Below are 19,234 nucleotides of genomic sequence, written 5' to 3'. Positions count from 1 at the left end.
AGTCAAAAAGAGGAAACAATCCAAATGGCCATGAATGAATACATTTATTAATAAAATGTGGTATGTGTATACAATGGAATATTATTGAGCAATAAAAAGAAACAAAGTACTGATAGATGCTATAACACAGACAGATCTAGACATCTTACACTAAATGAAAAAACTCACTCACAAAAGGCTACATATTCTATGATTCTATTCATACGAAATGTCCAGAATAGACAAACCCATAGATACAGAAAACAGATCAATGGTGCCTAGGGCTAGAGTGGGGGAGGGGGTGGAGTAGGTGGCTTGGGGGTGTCACCTAAAGGGTATAGAGTTTCTTTCATGGTAGTGAAAATAGTTCAAACTCTATTATGATGTTGGTTGCACAGATCTGTGCATATGCTAAAAGCCACTGAATTATACACTTCAAATGACTAAATTTTATGAAATGCGAATTATATCCCCATAGAACAGTTTTACAAAACCAATTACAATGGTGAGGTGTGTACACTGTGACAGAGGTAGATACAGGTAGAATGAGTCACCCTAGATATGCCTCTGTGGTAGGCAGATGGTTTGGAGCTACAGGCCACTGAGATCCTGCAGGCTGCAGAGAAACTTCTGCCGTCGCCCTGTTAACTACCTGGAAGAATCTGAACTTGGGCCCTTGCCCATTAGAGAGTATCAGAGACAACCTTTCTTTCTTGATCTATCTATAAGACAGGGCAGACTACTAATTACTAAACATCTACTCTTCACATTGTCCTGACAACGACCAACCTTTCCTCTGAAGCCATAAGGTGCCTTAGTTAAGCTCAGGATGCCATTATAAACAGGGTCCAGCAAAAGTAACGCCTGCTTGTGTGTGGTTGGTAGGGTAAATAATACGCGCATGATCATTTGTAGCTTTAATTTGAACATTTCACCTCAAATGTTATGCGGTGTGCCTGAGTGTGATATTGTTATGTTACAGAATCACATGCTTATGATTGTGTAAAAAAACAACAACAACCAAAAAAACTCCAGGGGCGTTATTTATGCCCAACCCCGTATGCCTCGCTTGCCTTTTCTGTCTGTGAACTTCTTGTGTGTGTAGAGATTCTTACTTCCTCATGTATGTGGGGTTCCCATAGATAAGTATGCCACAAAATGTAGTTATTTTTTTTCTTGTTAATCCGTCTCAGGTTGATGTAATTATTAGACCAGCTGAAAGCACTTATAGGGAAGAAGAAGACCTCTTCCTTCCCCACAGCCCAAAAGGCAGAAGCTGGGAAACAAAGGAGGTCAGGAAAGCCTTCTCAGGTTGAACAGGAAGTTGTCTGTCACTAGGTATGGTTTATTTTTTTTAAATGAAATTCTTCACTGGTTTCACTGAGATCCTAGAGGGAAGCAGGTTGCAGAAGGGGAACATCTCAGGTGTAGGGAATCTCAAGATACATAAAAAAAAAACTTGTCCGGATTGTCCAAACATAAGCCCCAAGTGTGGGAGGAACGGCAATGCCAGAGATTGAATTAGCAAAGCGGCAGGTGACAGAGCACACCAGCCTTCACTCCTCGCCAAGACTCTTGACCTGAATATTTTATGGGGAAAGGAATCAGGGGAAGATGAGGAGCAGCAGAAGAGCTGTCACTTGCGTTTTAAAAAGACAGATGACCACCCGTGTGGAAAGTAGACAGACAGGGATGAGGCTAGGGACAGGGCAGCCCATTTATTTATATTAGCTGTTATAAATTGTTGTCACAGTCAATTTAATCGTTTCCTAAACATTAAGCTTGAAAACCGCTGCAAAGAGAAATCAGACCAGGATTGTTTCTTTCTTCAAAACATAGCTGACAAGATGGATTATTGAAAACAAAGCAGTTGGATGTAAAAAAATAATAATAATAATAAAACCACATATAATTTTGAATATCCTGATAGCATAATGAAAAAATTATAATAATAGCCCCCTATGAGTTTAGGCAAGAGCCACAAATGAAATGACAATGACCCAACCCAGAAAGAGAAACAAGCCGCTTACCAGAGGCACGCGGGCATTTGGCTCAAATTCCGTGGAATCTGCATCTGAAGGGTAAGAAATGAAGTCAGTAATTCACCAATATTGCTGGAAAATGTTTTAAGTAAAGAGATTTTTGAAAAATAAAACCTGAATAGATACACCTCAAACTTACCTTTCAAGTTCAGGCAGTTCCTCGCAAACTCTATCACTGCCAGTTGCATCCCAAGGCAAACTCCTATTTTTATAAAATAAGAAGCAAATGAACATATTTTGCATTTCTTCACATGTTCTGTTCATTTGTTTGCTATCTGCCTCCTCCGTCGAGAATGCAGGCTCTGAGAGAGCAAGACTTTGCCTGTTGGGCTCACTGTGGTGCCCTGTACACTCAGAATATCTGTGGCTGAGGCAGGGGAGGAGGTTAGATGACTCGAACTTCAGGAGGAAAGAATTCAAGGTCAGAAAAGAGCAGGAAAGCATACATCATGTTCCGAAAGGCAAATCTACCTCCCTCCAAATTTGTCTCCAGAGGCATACACAGTCTTGTCCCGGAGCACCTGAGTCCTTCAGGGAATAATATCTAAGGACACCCAGTCAAGAAGGAGACTGCACACTTCCCTTCTCTGTTTTGCAGCCTTAATTACGGGCTTTGCCCGAGGGCGGCCTCAGGCTGGCAGGTGGGCTGGGATCTGAGGAGCAACTCACAGGTAGGCAGGGGAACCCAGAAGAGCCCTATAATTTCACTGCAGGAAAATGGCAGCAGCTGGGGGAGTTGGCATCTCCACTGTGGGCCTGAGCATGGTGGAGACGAGGGCAGGGAGATGCAAACTGAACCTGAACCGAGAGTTCAATGAGGAGGAAGAGGCCTGTGTAGCCCTAAGCCCGTTGCCACAGGGATGTGCGCCTTTCGCCCATCCTCACATTCACTTCAGCCCAGCAATTTCTCTCACTAAACAAATGCCAAGGAGCACTCCACGAGGCATGCCCAAGGTCCACAAGGGATTCAAAGGAGAGAGCAATCGATAGACCAGGCACGCCAGAACAAGTCAGTAAGCATGAAACAGCTGAGTGCTTGGGGGGGGGGGGGGCACTTCAGAAAGTTCCATACGGCTAGGACATAAAAAGATGCTGTGTTAAAGAAAAAGCTAAAAAGTTGAGAACTGTTCTATACAGTGAGAATTGTCTGAAGAACACTAACCACCCTCAGACGGAAAGCAAACAAGATTACTTCAAAAGAAAACAATGGCCCAGAAGAGCTTCGAAGGGTAAAACAAAACGAGATATCAAAGCAACTACTCCTGGCTTCCCTTTGAAAATGGCTCCCAGTGGAGAACTTCTAGGAAGCTAATCAAAGAGCAGGCAGTGGGAAAATGAATAGTCCGCTGATAGTCAAAGGCACCCACGCCTGTCCGCTCGGTCTGTAAACCTACCAATACGTCCAAGGACAGTGTGAAACAGCCTCTCCTCACTCCCTCTCCTGCCTGAACCCCTACCTGTCCCATCAAGAACACATTTCATGTGGGTTCACTGGCCCAGAAGCCATGCTCTGCAATTCGAACAAAAGCATTAAAAAGATCCAGTTCCACCAAATTTTAACAGAGCTCTTCTTGCAGTGTTGGACGGTCTTTCTGTATTATCTTTTCTAGAAGGAGCATATACATTTCAACTTCATCATTTTGTAATTCTGATGAGAAAGAACATGGCGGGTTCTGGTGAATGGTTCTCTGCTTGAAGGTGGTGAAAAGATGGATTTGGGGGGGCAGGGCAGGTATAGACAGCAACTTCTCCTCGCCTCTTGCTACCAACCAGAGCAGTACGTTCTCCAAACAGTTTCTATAAGGGGCCAGATAGTAAAGATTAGGCTGTAGGGTTTCAAACTCTGACACTGTACCACAAAAGCTGCTGTAGACAATATATAAACAAATTGCTCTGACTATGTGCCAATAAAACTTGATTTACAAAAGCAGGCCACAAGCTGGGTATAGCCCCCAGGATACAGTGTGCTGACCACGGTAGCAGACGATTTGGTGCCTGAACACTGAAATCTGACTTCCCACCTTTCACATTCACAAACCCTATTTAGTGTTACCCTTACTAGGTATCAAATATCGAATAAACTCATAGTTAGGATCCATAAACACGAGTTTTACCCAGAAAAGGAATCTTCTTCGTCCTCGCCCAAGAAATCGCCTGGAGTTTCCCCGATGTTCCTCTGATTCCAAAACCTCCTGGCACCAGAACGCCACTGCAATCAACACGAGATGAGAGTGAATTTGACATTATTTTTATGTTTAAAAATCCTCAGCCTTTCATCCTTACTGATGCCCAATCCAGTATTGGGGTCTGTATTCAGAATTGATTACATGACCTGACAGCCCAAACTTTCTTCTTGAAATCCTCCCGATGCATGAAACAATTTCTCACAGCTGACCTCGATATATATATGTGTTCCATAGGTCCCTGTGGCAGGAACACAGTGACTGAGAAACTCAATTCAATGATAAATGCCACTAAATTATCTGAATAGAAAATAGGTTGTTTTTCTACACTTGATCTTAGCCAAAAGGCCAAGAAGTGATACAAAAACTATTTTTCAAGCACTATTATAAAAATGCTAGGATCTCTCACATAATCAGAAAGAGTTAGTCTGGTAAAAATCAGCCTAAGATTTCAATTGCTAATTAAGCGAGGCATGTGAAAATCTCCTTGTTGGAAGATTGTTATGGGACTTTCTGGATGCTCATTTGCACAGACCAGGAGAGTCACGCTCCCCTCACAATACACTGCTACCCCCAAGAAGTCTGTGTATCATTTATGAAATACAAATAAAAATGAAATAATGTGGAAAAGAACATATAACCAAGAGAGAAGGGTTGTCATCCTTGCATCTTAACTCTGTGTAAGATCCATCTTTGCATCTTTCAGCATAATCAACGCACTTTCTCTCTGCCATTAGGATTCCCCATTGTCCCCAGAAGAAAACCAGTTCCATCGCACGTGCCACTGGTAGGAACATGACACACTGCAAAATAAATGTGCTGTGTGGCACAACTACCTGTAACAACCACAAGTACTCCGGGCTACCTTTGAAAATGCACAAAAATGAATAATCGGGGTCAATCAAGTCATTGCAGAAAATACACAATGGCATCCTCCTTAACTGGTGTGGAAGGTCCCCAGGACTTACTCAGCCTTGCATAGCTTCTGCCACGCTTCATGGAATTTCACGGGGTCCTCAGTTTCGGTGATGTGCTCCAGATCAATGGAGTCTATGTACTGAAAACATCCAATAGATTAGAGGCGCGTTTAAGAGAAATAAATACTGAAATACTAGAACTATCTAACACTATGACAAAAGTATTCTATATTAGGCAAAAACTGTAAGGGTCACTTGGGAGAGAAAAGCATGATCTGTCTTGGAGCTCTTATCATCTTTTAGAAAAAGATTACAGCCCTGGCTGGTGTAGCTCAGTGGATTGAGCGCAGGCTGTGAACCAAAGGGCCACGGGTTTGATTCCCAGTCAGGGCCCATGCCTGGGTTGTGGGCCAGGTCCCCAATGGAGGTCACATCAGAGGCAACCATACAATGATGTTTCTGTCCCTCTCTTTCTTCCTCCCATCCCCTCTCTCTAAAAATAATTTATTTATTTAAAAAAAATTGTATTTATTATCTTTAGAGGAGAACAGAAGCAGACAGGGAGAGAAATATCAGTGTATGGTTGCCTCTCGTGTGTTCCCTGCTGGGAACTGGCCTGCAACCCAGGCATGTGCCCTGACTGGGAATCGAACCACAGTTTCTTGGTTTGCAGGCCTGCACTCAATCCACTGAGCTACACCAGCCAGGGCTTAAAAATAATTTTAAAATAGAATTTTAAAAAAGAAAGATCACAAAACCGGCACAGCCAGCAACAAACAGCCGCTTATTGTGGCTAACGGCCACAATAAGTAGGGGACAGAATGCTGCAGAAGGAACCAGGAGCTGCACTGAGTCTATACCTGGACACTGGAAGAAAGAAGAGATGCATCATCATAGGGAAGACTGCTGGTGAGGTGGTGTCCAAAGAGCTGAGCCCTCCACAATGAGCAGAAGCAAGAGGAGCATGCGTGCGCCTGTTGGGAGGCAGGCCACTGGGGGCAGGTGGGAAAGTGTGCAGAAGACAAAATGGACAAGACGGGGGCGAGGAAACGGTGTAAGAAACCTCACAGGAAAAGAGAAAGTGGTGACCACTCTGGGGCCCTCAGAAGAGGCTCCACCCGGCCAGAAAAGTTTACAGTTGACGCCACTGAACGGTCTTAAGTAAAGCGTCACCAGGAACAAGGAGAACAGAGAGACTAGAACAGGAACGTCAAACTCACGTTCACCAGGGGCCACATCAGCCTCGCTGTTGCCTTCAAAGGGCCAGATGTACTTTTAGGACTGTTTACATGTAACTGCTCCTTAACTAGGGGCAAGGAGCTCAGCGCTGCTGCCGGGTACAAACAAGGTGCCGGGCTGGATAAAACAAGGTGGAGGGCCGGATTCGGCCTGCGGGCCTTGTGTTTGCCACCTGTGCTTTAGAAGGGTCATCCTGGGACAATGCGGGAAATGGAGGGAGGACTAGAAAGCAGTCGGGAAGTCACGCAATAGGCCCAGCAAGGAAAACACAGCAACAGACTGGGCTGAAAAAGAATATGCCGGGACTATGACTCAAACAGTACTGAGCAGAGGCTAATGTCAATGAATTCTATGAAATGCAAATTCATATGTACATAGCAGTTCCCACAAATCTATATTATTTTCACATTTCTTTTGTAGAAATTACTATCTCATCGTATCTTAAAGATACAACATTTGAAGGACCTTACAAAATTTGCATCATAACAAGTTTTCTATTGTTGCTTTCTTTTTTCTATGAGGGGGTGGAAGTCTTGGAAGAGTGGGCAGGACAGGAAGTGAAACAGTCCTTGGAAAACCCAACATAACAAAGTAGTTTGAAAAGAAGGAGGATCCAAGAAGGTGAGAGAGATGTTGTAGGTCCTAAGCTGGTTTTAAGCAGCAGTTACTAATTTTGTGGACGTAAAAATGTATCTTTTTAATCAGTATAGAAAGGTTATACCACTTAAATCCAGATAATAAGGTTCGCTTGAGCCATTATATATCCATGCAGAATATCATTCAATATAAATATTTATATAGAGAGAAAAGTCTAGAAAGATATGCATCACACTGGGAATGACAAATGCAAGAGAGAAGTGGGATCTCAGGGAGGAGGAACCTTGTGCTTTCTGCATTTTACATGATACTTTTAAAAGTTTTCTACACTGAGCAGGTAGTACTTCTATATCTTACTTGCACAAAGAATATACTCAAACTATAATGCCTCTGCTATCGCATAATACTGATTCTAAAAAAGAAACGATCACTTTGCCAGATATCACTTCTCGAAGTTACAAAAGACAACATAGCATTTTAAAAATCTGGATTCAATTCCAGTGCTAAAGGGGAAAAACATTCTATTAGTTTCTCTCTTTTTTTTTTAATTTTATTTATTTATCTTTAGAAGGGAAGGGAAGGAGAGAAGGAGAGAAATGTCAATGTATGGTTGCCTCTCGTGAGTCCCCTGCCGGGAACTGGCTCCTGCTGGGAACTGGCCTGCAACCCAGGGATGTGCCCTGACAGGGAATTGAATCGAATCGATAGGGATGGGTTCACAGGCCCGTGCTCAATCCACTGAGCTACACCAGCCAGGGCTTTATTAGTTTCTTGTTAGGCAAACACAATGCACTTAAATGAGCACGAAGTATATATAGCCCTGGATGTGCAGAGCCTGATTTCAGAAACTGTGCCTTAAACCTGTATGCAGAACATTGTTCGCATGGCTAGTGGGGGGACTGCTGTGTTTTCTGGGGGTGCCAGTGTTTGGATGTTTTGTCACTGTTAGTGGTGGCCACCTTGCTTTCTGGTAGAGGCTTGGAGTTGGTGGCTGTGGTTTCATGAGCTGGGGTGACCTGTGCTCTCGGTGAAGGCGAGGGAAGCCGAGTGGAGCCACAGCCAGCACAGGGTGAGCAGTTGGATAGACCATTGCTGTTGCAGGATTTGCAGGTTGTTATGTTTTGCAAGCAATGAAGCACATGGAACCTCAAGTCAAACAAGTTTTTCACAGTCTACCAAAATCTGCCTGCAGTGATGGCTATTCCAGAGATAGGTCTGAACCCAAAATGACAGAATGGAAAGCAGCATTAATACTAGGTCTGGGGGAAAAAAAGCTAGGTCTAGGCCCTACTGCCAATAAAAGAAAAATAAGAGGTGAGCATAGATAAATTATGCTTTTAAATCCCCCAGAGGAGGAGCTCCTTATATAGCAACCAGAATCAGTGAAGCTAAAGATTTATGAGAGGGTCAAGCTAAAAAAATGAAGACCATGTATGATGAATTTTAAGTTATTAGTTGTATATACAAGTGCCAGCTTTTTGTAAAATGTCCCGAAGCTACAGATTTTAAAAATGATTTAGCACAAACTAAGTCAAAGCGTTGGCATAAGTTTCTTGTTTAACTCTGAGGCTTTTAACTCAGATTCTTGAATAGTTGGAGATTCATGCTCAGTAATTATGGATAAATACACACCATTTGAATAGAAATGTTGATCATTACTCATCGAGCAAATAATTTGGTATTTACTCCAAGGCAAAGTGAATGTGAAAGTCTCTGCTTTCAAGGAACCAAAATCTAATGGGAGACTAAGAAACTGGTAATTGAAACAAAATGTGACAAATACGATGGAATTAGCATAGGTTATTATAGTAGACTCATCTCATTGGGAAGAAAGATTGTCAAGGTACAGATAGCTGGCTTAGGTGCTTGGAACTGTTCATTAAAAAGTGAATTTAGCCCTGGTTAGTGTAGCTCAGTGGACTGAGCGCGGGCCTGTGAAGCAAAGGATCACAGTTCGATTCCCAGTCAGGGCACATGCCTGGGTTGCAGGCCAGTTCCCAGTGGGGGCCACATGAGAGGCAACCACACATTGATGTTTCTCTCCCTCTCTCCTTCCCTTCCCCTCTCTGAAAATAAATAAATAAAATATTTTTTAAAAAAGTGAATTTAGTCACAACTCTGATCTAAAAAAAATGGTATAGGTATGTATATATCACTGACAGAATTCAGATTTCATACATTAAAAACTTGATTTAAAAAAATGGTTATTGGTGGAAAGGCCTGCTTGTAAGGTCGGCCCTAGGTTGGCATCTAGAAGCTTGGATTTGGGCATCCTTTAACGCAATCTGCGTCTCTGAAACACAAGCTACCAGAGATAAATGACCGAAACACCCAGACGAGCAGGCTGGGACTCACCATCAGATTCAACTTGTGGTTGATGGCCAAGGCTGAGTGTTCCAGAGCTTTGAAAACAGAGGCGTAGCAGTCCCTCAGCTTGGTGTATTTGCCCACCAGGGCTATGGAGCATGTTTTCTGTAACCTTTCATACCTGCGAGGGAAGACAAGCTTAAGGTGATATATATTTAACACAATACCACGAACGATGAAAGCCACTGTTCTCATGCCAAAGCACTTATCATGCATATAGTACTTCTTTTTCTTCTGAGTGTATCTCATCTCCATTCCCCTTTGCGAAATCACACCTTTACCTTCTCCCCTTTTATGTGTGTATTGTCACCAATTATCCTTATTTATGCCGTGAGTTCATTTCCAACTTGCAGTAGCTAGTGTCTTCTTCTCTATTTCTAATGTTATTACCGCCTTTAACCTTTATGTGATATTTAAAAAGTATGGCACGCTTCAAGAATTTGCTTGTCATCCTTGTGCAGGGGCCTTCTCTGTATCACTCGTTTTTTAGTAGATGTGCTGCTGAAGCGAGCAGCCAAGGCATTATTCAAAACCTTAGAAACTGACAAGCCTTGAACTTGATGTACTTGATTCAGATTCCTGCCCCACCTCCGAAGAACTCAAAGCTGTCTGTGGGCAGGTTTTAAAATCCTAAGAAATCCCAACATTGGCTTACATGAGCAGGCACAGATCTAAATCAGAGGAAAAGTTAAAAGCATTAAAAATATAAAAAGCTGTTCCAACCTCATAAATATAAGCTGTTCTTAAATTCATTTATAAGGTGACATCATATAAAAAAGTCATTCTGAGTGTCAACAGGAAACATTCCAATATTAACCATATAAGGTGACATTATATAAGAAAACACATTCAAAGTGTCTACATTAAAAATGGTTACACCTATATAATTTTATTAACCAATGTCACCCCAATAAATTCAATAACAATTTTTTTAAAAATTGCTACATTCCCAGCTGGCCCACAAAAGCCAGATAACTCGTGGCATGCCTGAAGAATGGTGTTAAGAGAACTACTTAAAATGTTACTAGGCGTTTAGATCATTTTTATGGGAAAATTCCATTCTACATAAGACACTCAGTCACATTTTACTATTAGAGACACAATCTTTACTGTTGCTTTTGTCAGGAAATCTGTTCAAAGAACATGAAAAATGTCTGGTCTGATACTCAGTATGTGGAAATGTCATCTTGAGGCTGAAGATATTTTAGGACTTGGAAGCAAAGCCTTCCTCCAACACCTCAGAACAGAAATGTTACCGTGATGAGGAATATGCATCATTCAGATCCACATCTGCAAGGAGTACCAGAGCAATACAATGGTGAACAGGCAAGAGGGAAAAAACGCACAAGTAGCAAAGAAGTCAAAACTGGCAGTAAAGGTGACTTTCTAGGAAGGTGACTAAAGTACCTAAGAGAAGCCTGCTAAACCTTTCTTTCTCTTGCTACGTAATTTTATGTTGCTCTGGAGATTGTGTAGCTGCCCTTGCTTCAACCCTGCTCTACATAAATGACGCAGGTAACAAAGCCAGTTGGTATCAAGCCAAGATTCCAAGAGACAGCGGAGGTAAATGCTTCCTGCCCCAACTGCATTTGAGCACAGCACTTGGCTGAGCCCTCACCCCCATTCTCACTCCTACATTGAGGGAAGGAAATCAGCTCTGCTCCCTGGAAGGAAGCAGAACTGGAGTCCGCATTGCCAGTTCCTCCTGCTTACTCACGTCTGGCCTTCCCAGGAGTGGAGGAGTCACTCAGCAGCCAGGTAGGTCAGGTAAGTCCCCTGGGTCAAACCAACCAGGGAGGAAGGCCACTCACTGTCCAGGAAGGTATCCTGAGCCCACCCTTGTGGTACCCTCTTTCCTTGTTGGACCTTCAGGCCGGGCTCATGGAGCACTGCCCAGAGCAGCCAAGCCTTTACCTCACAGTCTTTGAACCACCACCCAGGTTTAAGAGGCAGGCTGCTGACACTGCTATGAGCTGCTGGTGGGAAGCAGATCTGGGGTCCACTTGGCAGGCTCCTCCCCCACAGGCAAGTCCCCCTTACTTGACTGAGAGGCAGTGTTGGCCCCACTTTGGGCCTCAGGTCCCAGGCAACTTCTCCTATTTGTTCAATAAGGAACCCCTAACCTCTGAGCAGCACTGGACCTCCATGATCAAAGCTGCCTTTTGACCTCTCTTTGCCTCCTTGTATCTCTCTACAGACTGTACTGAAGGGATAGGGGCTAAAGAATGAACACTCCAGACCACCACTACCAATAAACCAACATCACGCTAACGTGATGCCGAGGGAGCGATGCTGCTCAGTATCCTCCCAGAACCTATGAGTGTGACCATATTTGGAAAAGGAGTCTTTACGGATGCAATTAAATTAAAGATCTCAAGATGAGATCATCCTAGATTAGGATGGACCTTAAATTCAAAGATAAGAATGCTTACAAAAGAAGAGGAGGCTTGGCTGGTGTGGCTCAGTAGACTGAGTGCCAGCCTGCGAACCAAAGGGTCACTGGTTTGATTCCCACTCTAGGGCATATGCCTGGGTTGCAGGCCAGGTCCCCAGCTGGGGGCACGTGAGAGGCAACCACACACTGATGTTTCTCTCCCTCTCCCTCTCTCTAAAAAATAAAATAAATAAAATCTTTAAAGACAAGGAGAGAAGATACAGAGAGGTCCATATAATGACAGAGGTTGGAGTGATGCAGCCACAAGCCAAGAAGTGCCAAGGACTGCTGGCAGCCTCTCAAAGCTAGAAGTGACACAAGAACGGGATTCACTCTATGACCTCCAGAAGGAACCAACCCTGCTGATGCCTTGACTTTAAACTTCTGACCTCCACAACTGCGAGAGAATAAATTTCTGCTGTTTCAAGCCACCCAATCTGTGGTACTTTGTAGCAGCAGCCAAAGGAATCTGATATAAAAACCAAACGCTGGCTTTAAAAAGCACAGAGACATCAAGTATAATTTAGAGCCATTTTCAATAAAAAGAGTTAAAATATTCAAATGTCTCATACTTAAAGAGGATCAGCCAGAAGGTACTCAGAAAATTCCTACAAAGTGACTGATTCCTTAAGCATTCTGGAAGACAGGGGCATAATCTAGCATCATTCATTGGAATACCTAAGCTCAAAAACTGTACTTTATTCCTGATTCTACTTGACCCCAAAATCTCAAACACTTTTTATATTTTTAAGTGAAATGGCAAGGGGACTTCTGTCTACTACTTATTTACCGAGGTCAGTAATTTTGTCACCGTCCTATAATTTTAATTATTGTTACCAACATCAGTAATCAATACTTAGTGTCTGATTCAATGTTAATGCCATATGTGTTTTCTCTCATAACTACCACGATGTGGGTAATAGCACCCCCCCCCCGTTATATCTGGATGGGAGAACAAGTCCAGAGACATTAAGTAATCTGCCTAAGCAAGGTCTGAATCCATGGTGCTTGATGCCAAAACCTACATTTTTCAAAATTTAGATATAATTGACATATAGCATATTACTTTTATGGGTTCTACATCATTCAACATACGTAGATATTGCTAAATGATCACCTCAATAAGTCTAGTTAACATCTATCGCCACATACAGCTACAAATTGCTTTCTCTTGTGATGAGAGCACCAGAGCCTCTATTTGTAACTGCTGTACCTCCTGCCGCTCCCTAAGTTGCATTAGAAGCCAGGCAGCCCGGACTTGACCTTCCATGCAACTTCAAATGAGACAAACCTTGCTGAAATGTTTATGATTTTCTTAAAGTTAAAACCTATCAGGGGTTTAAAAGTGATGCCGAGAGTTAAAAAATGCAGGATGGAACAATAATAATATAGCCAAAACATTCAAAATGATTTCTTTAGGAAATTGTTAACCAAGTCTTAAAAACAAACAAAACAGGTAGAAGGGGGTATGGGGGGGATAAATGATGCTGGAAAAAGATAAAATATAATAAAATATTAAACATAACAAGCAAAGCAAAACAAAACAAAAAAAACGCGATATTTAAAACTGTTCAAAATAATTCAGAAACTAGAGATAAAGTAGTAAATAAATCAAAATGCTTCCAAGGCCCCAGAAATCTTCAAAGAATACTGTGAACCATTCGAACAACGCCCCACAACTTGAGAAATGTCCATACAAAACGTACACATGCAGAAAGCCAAATGCAACACACAGCCCCAAGATTACATGAGTGATTCCTTTCACGTACCTGTCAGCCATATTTCTCCACTTGAAAAGCAAATTATTTGCAGAATCACCAATAGGCAGATCCAATCTCTCTTTAAAATATTTAACAATGCCTTGTTCTTCCAGAAGCACAGGCACTCGGTATGTGGAAGAAACATCATGGATACATATCACCTGGTTGATGATAAAAACACCATATTTAAGTGGAATGACTCTCATATGCCACAGAATGAGCTCAAGAATAAGTCAGTTGAGAGTCTGGCAGTTCATTTATACTGACAGAAGAAAACCAAGGGCCTAACCACCTAAACAAGAGGCAAAATTAGCATAAGGTTAGTTTAATCTAATTGCAAAATGCTTTGAATTCATTATTCTACCTCTGGAACCATGGATGCTGTGGTAGAATTTAAAAAATGTATATGGTATATAGTTTTTGTTCCCAATGCCTGATAGAGCTTCAGAAACCTTTGGAATTTTCTGAGGGACAGAGGGTATCTTGGTTATGCCAAAGAGGTGACTCAGGGTGGCCCCTAGATTGCTTCAGGATGGGAGTTACAGGAAAAACCAACCAAGCCATTAGAGGGCTGAAACTTTTTCAGCCACCTGACCTCCAGGGAGGGGACAGTGCAGGGCAGGGTGGGGAGGGGGACTTAGAGCTTGAGTTCCATCACGTGACCAATGACTTGCTCGTGCTTATGTAATGCAACCCCAGTGATCTGAAGACTGAGGGGAGCATCCTGGTTGGTGAATATACAGGTGTGCAGGAGGGCAGCTCACCTTGACTCCATGGAGGTAAGAGCTCTTGCACTCACGACCCTCCTAGACCTTGCCCTATGCATTTCGTCATCTGACTGTTCATTTACACCCTTTATAATAAAACAGTAATCATAAATACAGTACTTTCCTGAGTTCTATGAGTTGTTCTAGAAAATTCTCAACACTGAAAAGATTGTGGGAAGCCCCACATTTGTAGTCAGCCAGGCGGAACTGTGGGTGGCTGGGGGACATTGGAAACTTGCGGTCGGTGCCTGAAGTGACCGCACTCTTGGAAAGGACTGAGCCCATAAACCTATGGAGTCTGACTCTCACCCTGGGTAGTTAGTGTCAGAGCTGAAATGCAGGACCCCCAGCTGGTATCGGAGAATTGGTGTTGGAACATGGATGCTTCTTTATATGTCCATATGGAGCCACAGGGCCCAAGGCACCATTTTCTAAGTCTAGATTAAACCAGTAGCATTGAATACATACACCTTGTCTCCTACATGTGGTTATGCAGTTTGTTCACTCATTTGTTGCCGTTGCTGTTGCTCCTGCTATCATTTCTTTTGTCCTTTCCCTTCTTTTGAGTAAATTTACAAGCCCACACTAAACGCAGTCAAATTAATTACACCTGTTAGAGGAGAACGGCTCCTTTACCAGGTGGTGTGGTTGTTTTTCATACTTCCCCTAAACAAGCTTTCACCGCCCTCTTGAGTACATCCAAGAAGCTACTGGCAGGCATTTAAGGATCTGCCATATCCTGCATAAATGCCAAGAAACATTCTGCCAACAATAAGGGTGCAGTCTTCCCAAATCCATAGCTATCCAACCAGGGGTTCCTAAGCTGTTTGGACTTCGTCAACTTGATACTTAATAATAGTGAGAATAGCCCTGGCTGGTGTGGCTCAGTGGATTGAGTGCCAGCCTTCGAACTAAAGGCTGATTCAATTCCCAGTCAGGGCACATGCCTGGGTTTCAGGCTAGGTCCCGGCATGGGGGCACACAAAGAGGCAACCACACATTGCTATTTCTCTCCCTCTCTTTCTCCCTCCCTTCCCCTTTCTGTGAAAATATATAACTAAAACTGTTTAAAAAAAGAATAGTGAGAATAGTGTGCCTCACTTGTGCATTAACTAACACAATTGAAAGTGCCCAGATGCCACTGATAGGAGACTCTGTCTCACAATTACGATTTAAAACTAAATCCCTGGACAACCACAGCTCCCACAAATGGAAAGCATGGAGTTGTTCACTCAGCCTCCATGCCAGAACGAGATGTTTTTCAAATGTCAGAGTAATGGGCCACATCCACAGAGATGCCTCTGATTCTCCATGCTCTCCTCAGCAACTCCAAGGAGAAGAGCTTTAAATGCAAATTCACCAGTAACTGTGAAAAAGTAGTATTAACTCATATCAGAAAAAAACAATGGGCTGAAAAATGGCTAATAAACTGGACTGTGGACTGATGGGACAGAGCATTCTTCAGAATCTATAGTTTCCCAGAAAATAGACTCAAGGTGGTAGAAAGTTTGGACGAAATCTGTTCTCAGAGCCGAGAACCAAAAAAGGGGGCTTTGCAATTCTGACAAGCTCAGCAATGGAAAGTAGCCTCACAAGATGATCTGATCACAAATTCCTAACTGGGCAGGTCTTGGTGGGTAATCACTTCAGGGCCATTACCCTCCCTAGCGAAAGGGTTATCTTAGCCTTAAGCCAGCCCTGTCCATCCTTCTTCTGCATCTAAGGTAAGCACCTTCAAAATGCCAGAGTAATCCTCTTTTTTGGACTTCTCAGAGGCATCGCCACCCTCAGGCATTCATAAAGTCTTGTTAACTACCCTGTACTCCAATCCCCACCTTCCTTTCTCCCACCTTCATGTAACCTTCCTTACATTCCCTCAATTCCAAATATAGAAAAGCAACAGCAAAACCGTCATTTTCCAGAGCATTTGAGATCTTGCTTCTTGGCATTCGCCAGTTTGGCTCAAATAAACTCAGGTTTGGATGCTCTAACATCAACAGAACTCTCAGCAACCCAACTCTACAAGCTGTATTCTACGTCTATTTAGGAAACCAGGTGATATTTGTTTAATAGACATGCGAAATACCATTTACCAATAGGAAGAGTACAAAAAAAAAACCAATTGGACAAAATCAAAATGGCTTGATAACATACAAACTTGAGAGAGACCTTTAAATTGTAATGATGGTTTTTAGAACAGATCAGACTTATGCACTGACCCTGCAGCATCTGGTAGGAGGTTCTTCAGTCAGACAGTCCCCTGAGATGCAGAAATCTGATTAGGTGGTTTTTAGGCTTCAGAGAACTCAGAGCTTATCTGAAGAAAACAAAAGGTTTCTGCTAAACCTCGCCCTTTTCCTGAGCACTGGTTATATCACTTTTTAAATTATAGCCAACTCTGATCCCTTGTGCCTGAGCTTTACTGTAAATAAGAGACAGAGATAAGAAAATGCTAGTAAGGAGAAAAGCTAACTCTCAGACACCCAGGTGGAAAGTCTGGCAGGACAGAGGGCCTGAGCCCAAATCAAGTTACAATTTCTGCACCAACAAATCGAACTGAGGCTGCTGATGTAATCAGAAGTGGTAGCAGACACAAAGGAGAAATCGAATTGAAGGCAGTCTGTGTCCTGGAAAGACAAGATCAAGTGATGATAAGCAGGCTTGCTTGTCTCTCTAGAGGTCTGACTTGGAGTTAAAAAGCTCACCTGGCCCCGGCTGGTGTGGCTCAGTTGGTTGGAGCATAAGCCAAGGGGTCGAAGGTTTGATTCCCGGTTAAGGCACATTCTTGGGTTGCAGGTTTGGTCCCCAGTTGGGGTGCATATGAGTGGTAACTCATCCATATTTCTTTCTCACATCAATATTTTCTCTCCCCGCTCTCTCTCACCCTCCCTTCCCCTCTTTCTAAACTCAGTGCAATGTCCTCGGGTGAGAATAAAATATAAAATAAATTCAAAGCCCACCTGGTTTTGTACCTATAACTTAAAGAGTGATTATGCAAAGAAACATACACTCTATCTAAGGAATCAGGAGTCTCAAGATTGCTCACTTAAATGCAAGGGAGCCATGGTTGGATATGAATTTTCATAAATGCTGTGAAAAGTCATATGATCATTTAAGAGGTGTAAAACATTGGCATCAGCAGAAGTGCCTGCAAGGCAATAAAAGTTAAAGAGCAGCACTAACCTGTTCAGGGTTCACATGACAAAACATAGAAATCTTTTCCTTCACAGCCATTTCGATGGGCGTTGAACTCCGGCAGACGATCTGTCAAAGTCAGTAATGCACAGGTCAGCAAGCAGGAATCGACTGTCCGCGCGACCATTCGTTTTCCGAAGGAAGCGAGATAAATTTCCTTTTGCTACAACAGACTTGACCAAATAAGTGGGTGCTCATTCCGGGTATTCCATTGGCCCTTTAGAAACTGGTCTGAGCACTAAAATAAGCAAGTACAATCACTCTCAACACTACTCTACCAGTAACGGTTCGAAGCATTATGCTGAGTGAAATAGGCCAGGTGTTGAAAGACAAATACCATATGATCTCGCCTTTAACAGGAAGCTAAACAACAAAACAAACAAGCAAACAGAATAAAAACAAAGACACTGAAATAGAGAACAAGGGGACAGTGACCAGAGGGGAGAGGGAAGGGAATTTGAGGGGTAAAAGGGGGAGGGATTTGGAGGAACAAGCATGAAGGACACAGGGACGAGAACCAAGGGGGGTGGAAATGGGAGGGAGGTGGGGAGCACGGGGAAGGGGGGGGCTAGGATGAGAGAAATAGACAAAAAACTGTGCTTGAGAAATAACTAAATTTTTAAAAAAAGAAATGTAAAGGCACAGCTATAGATAAATGTAAACAATGGATGGTACCGTGTTTTAATAAAACTTTATTCACAATTTTAAAAGCTTAAAAATGGATTTATAGCTCTGGCTGGTGTGGCTCAGTGGATTGAGTGAACCTGCAAACCAGAAGATTCCAGGTTTGATTCCCAGTCCGGGCACATGCCTGGGTTGTGGGCCGGGGGGGTGGGGCATGGGAGGGGCAGCCACACATTGGTGTTTCTCTCCCTCTCTTTCTCCTTCCCTTCCCCGCCCTCTAAAAATAAAAGAAATAAAATCTTTTTAAAAATGTATTTACAGGCAACAGGCCTGCGGGCCCTTACTTGCTGGCCCCTGATCTAGACTAAGGGCAATAACTGGATTACCTGCTATGCATAACAGCAGTGCCTGCCCATCCTAGCAGAGTGACAGGAAAATCTCCAAGGTCCCACCTCATTCTCAAGGACCCAGGAACAATCCAAAATGGCAGGACATTACACGTGCCCAGCTGCCAGGGTGGCAAATCAAAGGCTTGGAGAAGAACCAAGGGCCAATTCAGAAATGTATAAAGTGACACTTGAGGATGAGGGAATACCCTTTCCTGGCTTAATGTCATCAGAACCATTTGAGAACCAGAAAGGACTCAGTTGATGTTATAGATTAAGAAAAGGAGGTCCTATTGCAAGAAACTCACCCATTCTCTTCAACTCACCAGATCGGGAGACAGACCCAACCCTCTCAGCGCACGAACACTGTTTTGTGTGGGTTTGGTTTTTTGTTCTCCAGTAGCACTGGGCTGAAAAGAAATGAGTTACTCTTAGCATGTTGGGCAGTTAGCTCTCCTGGCTGGTGAATGCAGCTAAAATGCAGAATAAACAGAATACCATAGGAAGACTTATAGAAGTTGCTGACGGTACTTATCTGGAAAGCTCACCTGTGGGACAAGGCTAACATGGATGTTACAGAAATTCTCTCTTTTTGCTTTAAACTGAAATTGTCTGAATGCTTCCACAAACGGCATTCCTTCAATGTCTCCGATGGTGCCACCCAGCTGGGATGGAAAAAAAGACACAAGTGATCTTCCATGTTACACGGACTAATAGAAAAAGTCTTAAACAGCCAAGCAGAAG

The 19,234-nt window shown here is 43.0% G+C and overlaps 1 protein-coding gene and 3 pseudogenes across 1 annotated transcript in view; 1 reads left to right on the top strand and 3 right to left on the bottom strand.

Annotated features, from left to right (window-relative positions):
* CTPS2 (CTP synthase 2) overlaps positions 1-19,234 on the bottom strand; it is a 100,924-nt gene that overhangs the window by 62,362 nt on the left and 19,328 nt on the right. The window contains exons 5-13 of the mRNA XM_037157461.2: positions 19,039-19,155; positions 18,817-18,900; positions 17,469-17,549; positions 13,528-13,679; positions 9,313-9,445; positions 5,173-5,261; positions 4,136-4,230; positions 2,161-2,223; positions 2,010-2,053 (exon numbers count right to left, since the gene is read on the bottom strand). Of these exons, the coding sequence (XP_037013356.2) occupies positions 2,010-2,053; positions 2,161-2,223; positions 4,136-4,230; positions 5,173-5,261; positions 9,313-9,445; positions 13,528-13,679; positions 17,469-17,549; positions 18,817-18,900; positions 19,039-19,155 (858 nt within the window). The remainder of the gene's footprint in view (positions 1-2,009; positions 2,054-2,160; positions 2,224-4,135; positions 4,231-5,172; positions 5,262-9,312; positions 9,446-13,527; positions 13,680-17,468; positions 17,550-18,816; positions 18,901-19,038; positions 19,156-19,234) is intronic.
* On the bottom strand, positions 4,429-4,564 carry LOC119058409 (uncharacterized; annotated as a pseudogene).
* LOC119058302 (mitochondrial import inner membrane translocase subunit TIM14-like) lies at positions 8,022-8,404 on the top strand (annotated as a pseudogene).
* On the bottom strand, positions 9,741-9,838 carry LOC119058400 (uncharacterized; annotated as a pseudogene).

This window comes from Artibeus jamaicensis, unplaced genomic scaffold (genome assembly GCF_021234435.1).
Source record: "Artibeus jamaicensis isolate MK-2021 breed Jamaican fruit bat unplaced genomic scaffold, CSHL_Jam_final scaffold_1283, whole genome shotgun sequence".
NCBI lineage: Eukaryota > Metazoa > Chordata > Mammalia > Chiroptera > Phyllostomidae > Artibeus > Artibeus jamaicensis.
Note: the sequence above shows the minus strand (reverse complement) of the source record. Positions and strands in the feature narration are given on the sequence as shown.